Below are 14012 nucleotides of genomic sequence, written 5' to 3' on the forward strand. Positions count from 1 at the left end.
ATGATTTTCATTCATCCTCATGAAAGATCTCATAAAACAAGGGGGCCTCTTTTCCTATTATCATTATGCCATGCTGGAGGGATGGTTGTTGAAAAACGGAAAGTGATAATCATATAAATTTCAGAGCAGACTGGCTAATTTGTGTACACACACTCGACTCTTATATATTGTCTATGGTAGTCTCCTGTTTTTCATAATGAATGACAATGAATGTGCCAAATAAAGAACAAAAAATATACCTTGCAAAGTTGCAATCACAGACAGTTGTATATATTTTGTGCCGGCCGGGTCAACCCCCTCCTCACCAGTCCAGTCCTCTGTTTTACGGCTCCGATGCGATCCCACTGGCACTCACTCACTGTCTGACTCATTATCACTGTAGTCAGTGTCACTGAGCCTAGTCCATCTGTGTACTGTCCTCCGTCCGCTTCTGTCTTTTTCACACTCACCGCTAAGCCGCTTGCTTACCTCAATGTCCTGCTGGGAGAGGGATCACGTGCGCACGTGCGTGGCTCCCTCCATCCATATGCGGCAAGCCGGCAACTGTGAGCAGACAGGAAGGTGGGCGGAAGGTGGAAAACTTCACGTGACCTCGGCAAAAGCCGGGTCACGTGTCAGCCGCATGAAAAAAAAAGTTGCCAACATAACAGTGCCAGTGCCTCCCCCCCCCCCAAATCTGCGGCCCTAGGCACCGGCCTTGTTGGCCTATGCATAAATATGCCCATGTATATATCTTTACACTTTGCTGACCATCGCTGCGCGACTTACCCCCGTCGCTGCGCTAGTTTATCAGCCGTGTCTAATGGTATGAGAATGAGGCTTCAAATGTCCAAAGAAGTAGCAGCACCACTTAAGCGGACAGATAGCTCAGCATGCTAAGGCACTGTGGCTGAGCTCTGTAGCAATCCAAGTGTTGCAGGTTCGATCCCTGGCTAGGTCCACTCAGCCTTTCATCTTTCCAAGGTCGATAAAATGAGCAGCGCCTTTAGACCCTTACGGGTGATTAGCTGTGCTTTACAAGTACCCAATGCATACATACTTGATCAAATTTTCATACATAATATATAGTGTGTTAAAGAGTAAACAATATAAATTGTTTAGGGATTTTATACTAACTCTTTGCTTATGTAGTAGCGAATATTATCCAGCGCTTTTTCCTCTCTCCCCTATAGTTTTGCATCACGTAAACATATCAGCACGACATTTCAGTCCATGTGACCTTAATCATGTTGCAACATGATTAAGATCAGTTGGATCGAAACGTCATGCTGATATGTTTATGTGATGTCCCAATAAACATTTAGAAAATTTGATCAAGTGGTGCTGCTACTTCTTTGGACATTTGGAGTTTGCATTTGGGGGGTGTGCAGAACCCCTGTAGTGTGCACCTGGATTCAGTAAGTGCTGGACAATTCTCTTTTGTGAATGAGAATGAGGCTCCCATTAGAGCCTATGGAAGCGCACTCTTGTGAACTAAAAGCTTCCCTGCAATATCAAGCTTGGGTAAGTGATATTTTGCACTCCACTCATAGCCTGGCCCTTTATTTGGGGGGCAGTTAGGATACATTTTTTACAGTTAGGTCTGACTTGTAATGGCTAGTTATTTAACATGCGCCCATAAACTGGCAATTTAAAATAGTACTCCACTTTTAATCTAGCCCAAAATTGGTGAGCTACATCAGCTGCTTCACTCTGCCAGTCTCTAGACTGGCTCCTCATACACTCCAGAATACAATTGAAAAAATTTACTTAACCTATAAAGCACATAACAGCCTCACGCTCAACTATATTTCCTCTCTAACGAGCAACAAAGTAACCTGTACGGCAAAGGCTGACATCGCAAGCTGTGTGGGGTTAAAAAGCAAACTTTTATTCGTACATCCGTAAAATAGACAGGGTACAGAAGGGCTCAGGGGGAACCCGAAAACATAGGCACTTCGTCAGGGACTAAACATACATAAACATCTGTTCCTTAAAAAAGCTCAAATTAATCAGCGGAAGTGATAACACATGGTTGTCATACATATTCACAACTTGTGAACCAGTCACATCATTTCTACTCAAATTTCTTTAGTATGATTGCATACTATAAGTTTTTTACTTTCACTATTTTCGGTAGCTTGTCGTGATACCGTTAGCACTTATGTTAAGAGAGAAGGTATATATATATATTTCTTTAATGCTATGTTACATGTATAGATTTCTACTTTTTAACAGATTTAAAAGAGTCATATTGTACTTATATGACATGTGTATTCACTTGCTTCATGATTCTACAACCTTTGTATAATATGTAAGATGCTAACCCCGAATCCTAACATTTATGTTTTTACATTCAGCGGATGTATTTTACTAATAAATTATTTGTGGTTTTTTTATGTTTTCACCTTATTCTATTCACAGTAATAAAAGATTATATACAATATGACTTGATATTTGTTACTCAAAGGGATTGTAATTAGGCATAATATGACAGGCATACACGTCACAGAATTTTTCACCTGAGAAATTTACAACCATGTGTTAACACTTCCATTGATTAATTGGAGACTTTTTAAGGAACAGATGTTTATGTATGTTTATTCCCTGACGAAGTGCCTATGGGTAGGAAACGCGTCAGACCTTGTTGTTTTCAGGTCCCCCCTGAGCCCTGTTGTACCCTGTCTATTTTACGGATGTACAAATAAGTTTGATTTTTAACTCCACACAGCTTGTGGTGTCAGCCTTTGCCGTACAGGTTACTTTGTTTTGCTCGTTTGATTGTTCCTTTTTTCCAGGGAGCCTCGGGAGCGGCTCCATACCTGTCAGTCTTGCGTCTTCCTCTGGGAGCTGATCAGCGTTAACCTGCAGCAACCAGTCTACTACGTGATACCAAGGTAATACGTTTGGTTCAAACCGGGACTTATATCCACCATTAACCGGCTTACCATATATCTTTATACAGCTCTTGCATTTTTAATGTTGCTTTGTATTGTACACCACAGTAACCGTCGGATGATACTTTGAGTCTGTTGTGAATACTTTAACACATAAGCAACTTTTTTGAAACTAAAAGCCTGTTTTTCACTTTGCTGCAACAAGTTTGGTTTGTATTTCCTCTCTCACCTTTAATTATTCCCCGACCCATCCTCTTCAATCAACCTCTGACCTACATATCCCCATTGCTATTATCTCTACATCCCTCTTCCGCCTCCAAGACCTCTCACGAGCTGCTCCTGTTGTCTGGAACTCTCTACCCTGCTCCATAAGACTGTCTTACCTTGTAGAGTTTCAGATGCTCATTGAAAACCCACCTATTCAGTGAGGCTAACCACTCTTCCTCTGTTTTTCATCCTACCCAAAATAAATATTGAATTGCCCTGGCTCACTGCTGCAACTACAATCCTCGGGACAAGCTACGCCAAACCTTATGTCTCTGCACCCTCAACTTGCAAACTTTAAGCTCTTCAGAGCGGGGCCCTCTTGTACTAGATTTATTTAGTCTGTTATGGTTTTGTATCTTATCACAAATCCTTGCCATTGTATACTTCTATCTATGTACCCAGAATTACGGAATTTTGTTGCGCTATACAAATAAACGATAATAATATTTTCATGAACACACAACAACAAGCTCCTCTGGGTAAAGCACTATCTCAGAGGGTCTGCTAAGCAGCTGTAGAATTTAGGATATGAAAACGTATTATTTCTGTCTGTAAAGGCACGGCCCTGGTCTTTCTTGAGGCAGTGTGCGTTTAAGATTCACGTTAGACCTCATAGGGCATGGCTTTCAGTGCTGCTGGAGAGCCAGTATATAAATGCAACATTTCTTACAAGCCCAACCCAACTCAATATCAGGGGCGTGGGCAGGATATCCAAGACCCATCAGTGCCGTGCATGTGAAGGCAAAGAGAGAGAGGGAGCTAAGTGTGTGAGGAAGAGTAGAGAAGCGGTGAGTGGATAGTTTACTAGATTTATTTTTTTTAAAAGTCATAGCAGTTTAAAATGTTGTTGTTTATGTCAGCTATACTATTTGGATAACAGAACGAATAAGGGAACTTTACAAGAACTACATTTCCAACTTGCTCTAATTTGGAGTTGAGCAAACAGCATCACACACCACAAAATGTTAGCTCTGCTCTGACACAAACAGCAAAATCACTGTGTTTAGAAAAATAGATTTACTTTTGATTATTTATTTTCAATGATCTTTAACAAATAAATACTATTTTGTAGACAGACAGAATAAATGTATAAATTAAAAATGGTCAAAACATTTTGGTTATTTTTCGCCTAGATTACGAGTCTTGTGTTATGGTTAAAAAGCACCGTTGAGAGGTCCCAACGCTGCTTTTTAACGCCCGCTTGTATTACGAGTCTGGCAGGTACAGGTGTATCGCTCACTTTATTTCCGCGACTCGAACATACCGCAAATCCACTTACGTCAATTGCGTATCCTATCTTTTCAATGGGATTTTCCTAACGCCAGTATTACGAGTCTTGGAAAAAGTGAGCGGTACAGCCTCTCCTGTCAAGATTCGTACCGCATTTAAAAGTTAGTAGTTAAGAGTTTTATGGGCTAACGTTGTAACATAAAACTCTTAACTAAAGTGCTTAAAAGTACACTAACACCCATAAACTACCTATTAACCCCTAAACCGAGGCCCCCCACACATCGCAAACACTTAAATAAAAATTTTAACCCCTAATCTGCCGACCGGACATCGCCACCACTTTAATAAATATTTTTATTTTACAGGCAAGTTTGTATTTATTTTAACTAGGTAGAATAGTTATTAAATAGTTATTAACTATTTAATAACTACCTAGCTAAAATAAGTACAAATTTACCTGTAAAATAAAACCTAACCTAAGTTACAATTACACCTAACACTACACTATAATTAAATTAATTACCTAAATTAACTACAATTAATTACAATTAAATAAAATAAACTAGTACGAAAAGAAAACCCCACTAAATAACAGAAAATAATAAAATAATTGCAAGTTTTTTAAACTAATTACACCTAATCTAATCCCCCTAATAAAATAAAAAAGCCCCCCAAAATAAAAACATCCCTACCCTATACTAAATTACAAATAGCCCTTAAAAGGGCTTTTTGCGTGACAAAGTAATCAGCTCTTTTACCTGTAAAAAAAAATACAATACCCCCCCAACATTAAAACCCACCACCTACACACCCAACCCTACTCTAAAACCCACCCAATCCCCCCTTAATAAAACCTAACACTAACCCCTTGAAGATCACCCTACCTTGAGACGTCTTCACCGGAGCGGAGAGAGTCCATCTTCAAGCCATCCAACGCGGAGCATTCTCTTCCAACAAAGTCCAACTGAAGAATGAAGGTTCCTTTAAATGACGTCATCCAAGATGGCGTCCCTTGAATTCCGATTGGCTGATAGAATTCTATCAGCCAATCGGAATTAAGGTAGAAAAAATCCTATTGGCTGATGCAATCAGCCAATAGGATTGAAGTTCAATCCTATTGGCTAATCAAATCTGCCAATAGGATTGAGCTCGCATTCTATTGGCTGATTGGATCAGCCAATAGAATGCAAGCTCAATCCTATTGGATTTTTTCTACCTTAATTCCGATTGGCTGATAGAATTCTTTCAGCCAATTGGAATTCAAGGGACGCCATCTTGGATGACGTCATTTAAAGGAACCTTCATTCTTCAGTTGGACTTTGTTTGAAGAGGATGCTCTGCATCGGATGGCTTGAAGATGGACCCGCTCTGGATGGATGAAGATAGAAGATGCCGCCTGGATGAAGACTTCTGCCGTCTGGAGGACCACTTCTGCCTGGCTTTGTGGAGGACTTTCGGCCCGGCTGGGTGAAGACGTCTCAAGGTAGGGTGATCTTCAAGGGGTTAGTGTTAGGTTTTATTAAGGGGGGATTGGGTGGGTTTTAGAGTAGGGTTGGGTGTGTGGGTGGTGGGTTTTAATGTTGGGGGGTATTGTATTTATTTTTACAGGTAAAAGAGCTGATTACTTTGGGGCAATGCCCCGCAAAAAGCCCTTTTAAGGGCTTTTTGTAATTTGGTATAGGGTAGGGATTTTTATTATTTTGGGAGGCTTTTTTATTTTATTAGGGGGATTAGATTAGGTGTAATTAGTTTAAAAAAAAATCTAATTATTTTATTATTTTCTGTAATTTAGTGTTTTTTTGTACTTTAGTTTATTTTATTTTATTGTAATTAATTTAATTTAATTTAATTTAGATAATTAATTTATTTATAGTTTAGTGTTAGGTGTAATTGTAACTTAGCTAAGGTTTTATTTTACAGGTACTTTTGTATTTATTTTAGCTAGGTAGTTATTAAACAGTTAATAACTATTTAATAACTATTGTACCTAGTTAAAATAAATACAAAGTTGCCTGTAAAATAAAAATAAAACCTAAGATAGATACAATGTAATTATTAGTTATATTGTAGCTATCTTAGGGTTTATTTTACAGGTAAATATTTAGTTTTAAATAGGAATAATTTAGTTAATTGTAGTAATTTTATTTAGATGTATTTAAATTATATTTAGGTTAGGAGGTGTTAGGGTTAGGGTTAGACTTAGGTTTAGGGGTTAATACATTTAATATAGTGGCAGTGACGTTGTGGGTGACAGATTAGGGGTTAATAAATGTAGTTAGGTTGCGGCGACATTGGGGGCAGCAGATTAGGGGTTAATAAATATAATGTAGGTGTCTGCGATGTTAGGGGCAGCAGATTAGGGGTTCATAAGTATAATGTAGGTGGCGGCGGTGTCTGGATCAGCAGATTAGGGGTTAATAATATAATGCAAGTGTCGGTGATGTTGAGGTCGGCAGATTAGGGGTTAATAAGTGTAAGATTAGGGGTGTTTAGACTCGGGGTTCATGTTAGGGTGTTAGGTGTAGACATAAAAGGTATTTCCCCATAGGAATCAATGGGGCTGCGTTAGGAGCTGAACACTGCTTTTTTGCAGGTGTTAGGTTTTTTTTCAGCTGGCTCAGCCCCATTGATCCCTATGGGGAAATCGTGCACGAGCACGTTTAGCCAGCTCACCGCTACCGTAAGCAGTGCTGGTATTACAGTGAGATGTGGAGCTAAATTTTGCTCTCCGCTCACTTTTCTGCGGCTAACGCCGGCTTTCAGAAAACTCGTAATACCAGCGTTGTTTGTAGGTGAGTGGTGAGCATAAACTGCTCGTTAGCACCGCATGCCTTACCGACAAAAACTCGTAATCTAGCCGTTTGTTTTTTATATAACTCAGATGCTCTTACCGGTATGCAATAAGCAGACTCTCATGCCTCTTGACTATGTTCTGCATGCGCTTTTTGTATTGCCGTGTGGCTGCTGCAAGCTGTTCCTCTCTGGACCTATAAGATGCTTTGATATCATTCAACATGCTCTCCATATATTGTTTAATACGTGTGGGATCTACCAGTGATTTATGGGCTGTACCCCCTTTCAGTGTTCCATCAACATAATCCTATAGTAGACATACATTTAAAAAAAAAAAAAAACAAGCAGTGAGTAAATGCCACAAGGAATTAAACAAACATCATTTAACAATTTGTATCTTAAACAGAACAAACTATTGATATATGATTTTAAGTTAAATATTTCCCTCTTCCCTGTAGCTATAATATTCTCTATTTTAAGAAAATCCTAATAAAATTGAATCCTGGCACTTGAATTTAAATTCAGCTTTTTGTACTCATTTTAAGGATTAAGTTGCAGGTATTTCTGTTCAGAAAATGAAGAAAGAACTCTTACTGCCAAATCCTGAATGTAGCGGTTTAGTCGGGAACGGTATTCTTCATTTAACTCCTTGAGCTGCAACTGGAGATGGGAATTTTCTGCCTCTATTTCTTTCAGTTGGCTTTGAGATGTTAAAAGAACCTGTGAATACAAATATACAAAAAACCTTTAACAGTTCAAATCATAAATGGCTCTGTCTCCTTAGTCTACTCAAAAATAAAAATAAACTATGATAGATGGATATTATTATACAGTGTAGCATGTACACTATTAGAGTATAGATGTTCCGCCATTATATAGCATGGCATTTTTATCCGAATATACATACTCATGATATTTATGCAGAGCAGTGTACTTATCAGGGTAGTGTATAGAAACTCACATCATTATACTGCACAGTCTAAATGCTGAGTATCGTTATAACGTACATCATGCTTATTACGGGCTAGATTACTAGTGAGGTGCACGCAAGTGATAAGGGCTATATCACAGCTCTTTGTGTGAGATGGAATTAGCATGTTTATTATGAGTGGAAAATAAACAAGTTTGCTTGAGCGCAATTGAATTTAACGTGCTTGAAGCTTTTTTAAAGACATAAACTTAACCACATCTACTAAAGGCATGACTGGCTAGAACAAGCATGGCAGCATTGCAAATTAACCTATTAGAAATCTTACACCTAGATTACGAGTTTTGCATTAGGCTTAAAAAGCAGTGTTGGCCAGTCCTAACGCTGCTTTTTAATGCCCGCTGGTATTACGAGTCTTGCAGGTACAGGTGTACCGCTCACTTTTTTGGCCAGACTTGGAAATACCGCAAATCCACTTACGTCAATTGCGTATCCTATATTTTCAATGGGACTTGCATAGCAAGTCTGACAAAAAGTGAGCGGTAGACCCTCTCCTGTTAAGACTGGTACTGCATTTTAAAGTCAGTAGTTAAGAGTTTTATGGTACAACGCCGTAGCATAAAACTCTTTACTAAAGTGCTAAAAAGTACACTAACACCCATAAACTACCTATTAACCCCTAAACCGAGGCCCTCCCGCATCGCAAACACTAAAATAAAATGTTTGACCCCTAATCTGCCGAACCGGACATCGCCGCCACTATAATAAATATATTAACTCCTAAACCGCTGCACTCCTACCTCGCAAACACTAGTTACATTTTATTAACCTCTAATCTGCCGTCCCTAACATCGCCGCCACCTACCTACATTTATTAACCCCTAATCCTGTAAAATAAAACCTAACCTAAGTTACACTAACACCTAACACTACACTATAATTAAATTAATTCCCTAAATTAAATACAATTAAATACAAATAAATAAAATTAGCTAAAGTACAAAACCCCCCCACTATATTACAGAAAATAATAAACAAATTACAAGATTTTTAAACTAATTACACCTAATCTAATCCCCCTAACAAAATAAAAAAGCCCCCCCCCAAAATAAAAAAAAGCCCTACCCTACACTAAATTACAAATATCCCTTAAAAGGGTCTTTTGCAGGGCATTGCCCCAAAGTAATCAGCTCTTTTACCTGTAAAAAAAATTACAAATACCCCCCAACATTAAAACCCACCACCCACACAACCAACCCTACTCTAAAACCCACCCAATACCCCCTTAAAAAACCTAACACTAACCCCTTGAAGGTCACCTTACCGGGAGAAGTCTTCATCCAACCGGGTCGAAGTCCTCAACGAAGCCGGGAGAAGTCTTCATCCAAGCCGGGGCGAAGTGGTGCTCCAGAATGGCAGAAATTTTCATCCATCCGGCGCAGAGCGGGTCCATCTTCAAAACATCTGACGCAGAGCATCCTCTTCATCCGACGGCTAACACTTAATGAAGGTACCTTTAAGCGACGTCATCCAAGATGGCGTCCCTTCAATTCCGATTGGCTGATAGAATTCTATCAGCCAATCGGAATTAAGGTAGAAAAAATCCTATTGGCTGATGCAATCAGCCAATAGGATTGAGCTGGCATTCTATTGGCTGATTGGAACAGCCAATAGAATGCCAGCTCAATCCTATTGGCTGATTGGATCAGCCAATAGAATTGAACTTCAATCCTATTGGCTGATTGCATCAGCCAATAGGATTTTTTCTACCTTAATTTCCGATTGGCTGATAGAATTCTATCAGCCAATCGGAACTGAAGGGACGCCATCTTGGATGACGTCACTTAAAGGTACCTTCATTCAATTTTAGCTGGTTGGATGAAGACTTCTCCCGGTAAGGTGATCTTCAAGTGGGAGTTAGTTTTTTTAAGGGGGTATTGGGTGGGTTTTAGAGTAGGGTTGGTTGTGTGGGTGGTGGGTTTTAATGTTGGGGGGGATTTGTAAATTTTTTTACAGGTAAAGAGCTGATTACTTTGGGGCAATGCCCAACAAAAGGCCCTTTTAAGGGCTATTTGTAATTCAGTGTAGGGTAGTGCTTTTTTATTTTGGGGGGGCTTTTTATTTTGTTAGGGGGATTAGATTAGGTGTAATTAGTTTAAAAATCTTGTAATTTGTTCATTATTTTCTGTAATTTAGTGTTTGTTTTTTTTGTACTTTAGCTAATTGTATTTAATTGTATTTAATTGTATTTAATTTAGGGAATTAATTTAATTATAGTGTGGTGTAAGTGTAACTTAGGTTAGGTTTGTTTTACAGGTACTTTTGTATTTATTTTAGCTAGGTAGTTATTAAATAGTTAATAACTATTTAATAACTATTCTACCTATTTAAAATAAATACAAACTTTCCTGTAAAATAAAAATAAACCCTAAGCTAGCTACAATGTAACTATTCGACGTTGGGGGTGGCAGATTAGGGGTTAATAATATAATGTAGGTGGCGGCGATGTTGGGGGCAGCAGATTAGGGGTTAATAAGTATAATGTAGGTGTCGGCGGTGTCGGGGGCAGCAGATTAGGGGTTAATAAGTATAAATGTAGGTGGCGGCAGTGTCCGGAGCGGCAGATTAGGGGTTAATAATATAATGTAGTTGTCGGTGATGTCGGGGGCAGCAGATTAGGGGTTAATAAGTGTAAGATTAGGGGTGTTTAGACTCGGGGTTCATGTTAGGGTGTTAGGTGTAAACATAACTTTTATTTCCCTATAGGAATCAATGGGGCTGCGTTAGGAGCTAAACGTTGCATTTTTGCAGGTGTTAGACTTTTTTTCAGCCGTCTCTCCCCGTTGATTCCTATGGGGAAATCGCGCACAAGCACGTTACACCAGCTCACCGCTAACGTAAGTAGCGCTGGTATTGGAGTGAGATGTGGAGCAAAATTTTGCTCAACGCTCACTTCTTGTCTTTTAACGCCAGCTTTGTAAAAACCCATAATACCAGCGCTGTCTGTAAGTGAGCGGTGACAATAAACTGCTCGTTAGCACCGCATAGCCTCTAACGCAAAACTCGTAATCTAGCCGTTAATTAGTGAAACACAATCCTGCATATCCTCCAAAAATGCATTCCAGATTTAAAATCTGAGAGGTTATCACACAAACTGATGTAGCTGCAGCTCCACATGCGACAATGACTGTTAGTCAAAAGAGGAAACCCACCAGCTGAAAAGAGCATCTTTGGAAGCATTGTAGCTTCCTATGCATGAAGTGGTACTTTTCTCAAAAGGAATAGTAGTCTGCCTGGCCAAGGTGGAAATAGCTGTGTCCACCTTAGCGGCTGTCTACCATTCAGTTTGACATACAGAACATGCTACTTAGGAGCAAACTTCAAGAATGTATCTATACTTTTTAATGGTAGGCTAATCAGGAGTGGGTAGTTCAGCCACCTACAAATCCCTCAAGGCTTCCTTTAAAAGAGCATGAATGTGTGCTAACCTGAAATTAAAGGACATATCTTTCCCCAATGCATCCATGGGGGCATCCTGAAAATAATAAAATAAACCCTCAGTAGAGGAATGGGCTGTATCTAACACACCCTTGTTAGTTGAAGGGAAACTAAGACAAGTCACTAAGTATAGAAGACCCTAGGGAGTCATTTTCATGAGAAAAAGCACCTTGAAGTGCAGTCTAGACATGTGCAATTAGTTTCGGATCGATTCGGAAATTCGGAAAATTCAGAGATTCGGATCGATACGAATTTCCGAATTAAAATACTGCCGAATTTACCGAATAAATCCGAATTAGTTTGGATTTATTCTGTAGATTCGGATGGCTATGGATTACACTAGTATTGTACAGTATATTAGGTTATATCACTCTGCTATGGGTTACACCTAATATACAGTACATAATACTAGTCTAATACACAGCAAACATACCGAAATTCCGAATTTCCGAACTGAACCGAATCGAACCGAATCCAGCCAAATTTTTTCGAATCCGAATGAATCTGAAACGAATCCGAAAAGAATTCATTCGAAGTTTTCCAAATTCGAATTGATCCGAAACGAAATTCGAAAAACTCTGAATCGATCCAAACCGAAACAAATTTTTCGATCATGCACATATCTAGTGCAGTCATGCAGTGGAGGCATATAAATCATACGATCAGTTTAGGGGAGAGATAAAAGTAGATTATCCTGGCACTAGTAAATGCCAGACACAGGCAAAACACACAAGAGTCCAAACATTTTGCGGTTTATATGTGCAAAAAATGTAAAGATCTAAAATGCAGTGTAATGATCACAGCGAGCAAGGTTCTATAGGGTTAGAGTCCCATAGGAGCCTATGGAAGCGAGCTCTCGTGAGCGGAATGCTTCCTCGCAACACTTGTAATCTAGCCCTATATCTGCATAATATTACAATTTACAGATCTAAATTATTTATAAGATACACATGTGACTAGCAGCTGCTAAATACTGAAAGTAAAAATGAAGGAAGTTTAGTTATAGTCAAGCTCTCTAGTACCACGTAAGAAAAACTATTGTATAAATACTCAAGAAAAAAAATATTTTGTATCATATTGGGTGAAGATCAAGGGGCGGATTTATCAAAGTCTAGCGGACATGATACACTGTAGCATATCATGTCCGCCAGACATCACTGAATGTGGACAGCATACACTGTCGGCATTCAGCATTGCATAAGCAGTTCTAGTTAAACTGCTTGTGCAATGCCACCCTCTGCAGATTCACGGCCAATCGGCTGCTAGCAGGGGGTGTCAATCAACACGACCGTATTTAATCGGGTTGATTGCTGTACACTACTCAGAGGTGGCGGATCCAGTTAAGGAGCAGCGGTCTTAAGACTGCTGCTTCTTAACTCCTGTTTCCGGCGAGCCTCAAGGCTCACGCGGAAACAGGGCGAGCTGGCCCCATTCGGGGCATAGCAAATCGGCCCCTAAATGTTTCCTACCTAAAGAGCAATTAAAGGGACATAAAACCCCAAAATTTTCTTCCATGATTCAGACAGGCCTTAATAGACAACCATATATTGTTCTCTTGGTATCCTTTGTTTATAAGCATACCTAGGTAGGCACGAGAGCTAGCTGCAGATTGGTGGCTGATATCAAGAAAAAGAAGCAAATTTGATAATAGAAGTAAATTTGAAAGTTGTTTAAAACTGTATCCTCTATATCTGAATCATAAAAGTTACATTTTGGGTTTTAGGTTTCTTTAATACTGACTATTGTAGGAGCAGTAGATACAATTAAAATTAATTAAAAATAAGTCTTAAAATAATTTTCTCCCAAAGGGGGTTGCAAAGTTTTAAACTTTATATATTTTTTTTTTATTTAAACAGAATAACTTAGGCCTAGATTTGGAGTTTTGTCGGTAACGACCCGTGTAGCTAACGCCGGCTTTTTTCTGGCAGCACCATAAAAATAACTCTGGTATTGAGAGTCCACAAAAAGGCTGCGTTAGGCTCCAAAAAAGGAGCGTAGAGCATTTTTAACGCAGCTTCAACTCTCGATACCAGAGTTGCTTACGCAAGCGGCCAGCCTCAAAAACGTGCTCGTGCACGATTCCCCCATAGAAAACAATGGGGCTGTTTGAGCTGAAAAAAAACCTAACACCTGCAAAAAAGCCGCGTTCAGCTCCTAACGCAGCCCCATTGTTTGCTATGGGGAAACACTTCCTACGTCTGCACCTAACACCCTAACATGTACCCCGAGTCTAAACACCCCTAACCTTACACTTATTAACCCCTAATCTGCCGCCCCCGCTATCGCTGACCCCTGGATATTATTTTTAACCCCTAATCTGCCGCTCCGTAAACCGCCGCTACTTACATTATCCTTATGTACCCCTAATCTGCTGCCCCTAACACCGCCGACCCCTATATTATATTTATTAACCCCTAATC

General features: G+C 39.4%; 1 protein-coding gene across 1 annotated transcript in view; it reads right to left on the reverse strand.

The window, feature by feature from the left end:
* Positions 1–14012, reverse strand: part of CCDC78 (coiled-coil domain containing 78) — a 254500-nt gene that overhangs the window by 77576 nt on the left and 162912 nt on the right. The window contains exons 9-10 of the mRNA XM_053694328.1: positions 7761–7886; positions 7265–7473 (exon numbers count right to left, since the gene is read on the reverse strand). Coding sequence (XP_053550303.1) covers positions 7265–7473; positions 7761–7886 — 335 coding nt within the window. The remainder of the gene's footprint in view (positions 1–7264; positions 7474–7760; positions 7887–14012) is intronic.

Source organism: Bombina bombina, chromosome 11 (genome assembly GCF_027579735.1).
Source record: "Bombina bombina isolate aBomBom1 chromosome 11, aBomBom1.pri, whole genome shotgun sequence".
Taxonomy (NCBI): Eukaryota; Metazoa; Chordata; class Amphibia; order Anura; family Bombinatoridae; genus Bombina; species Bombina bombina.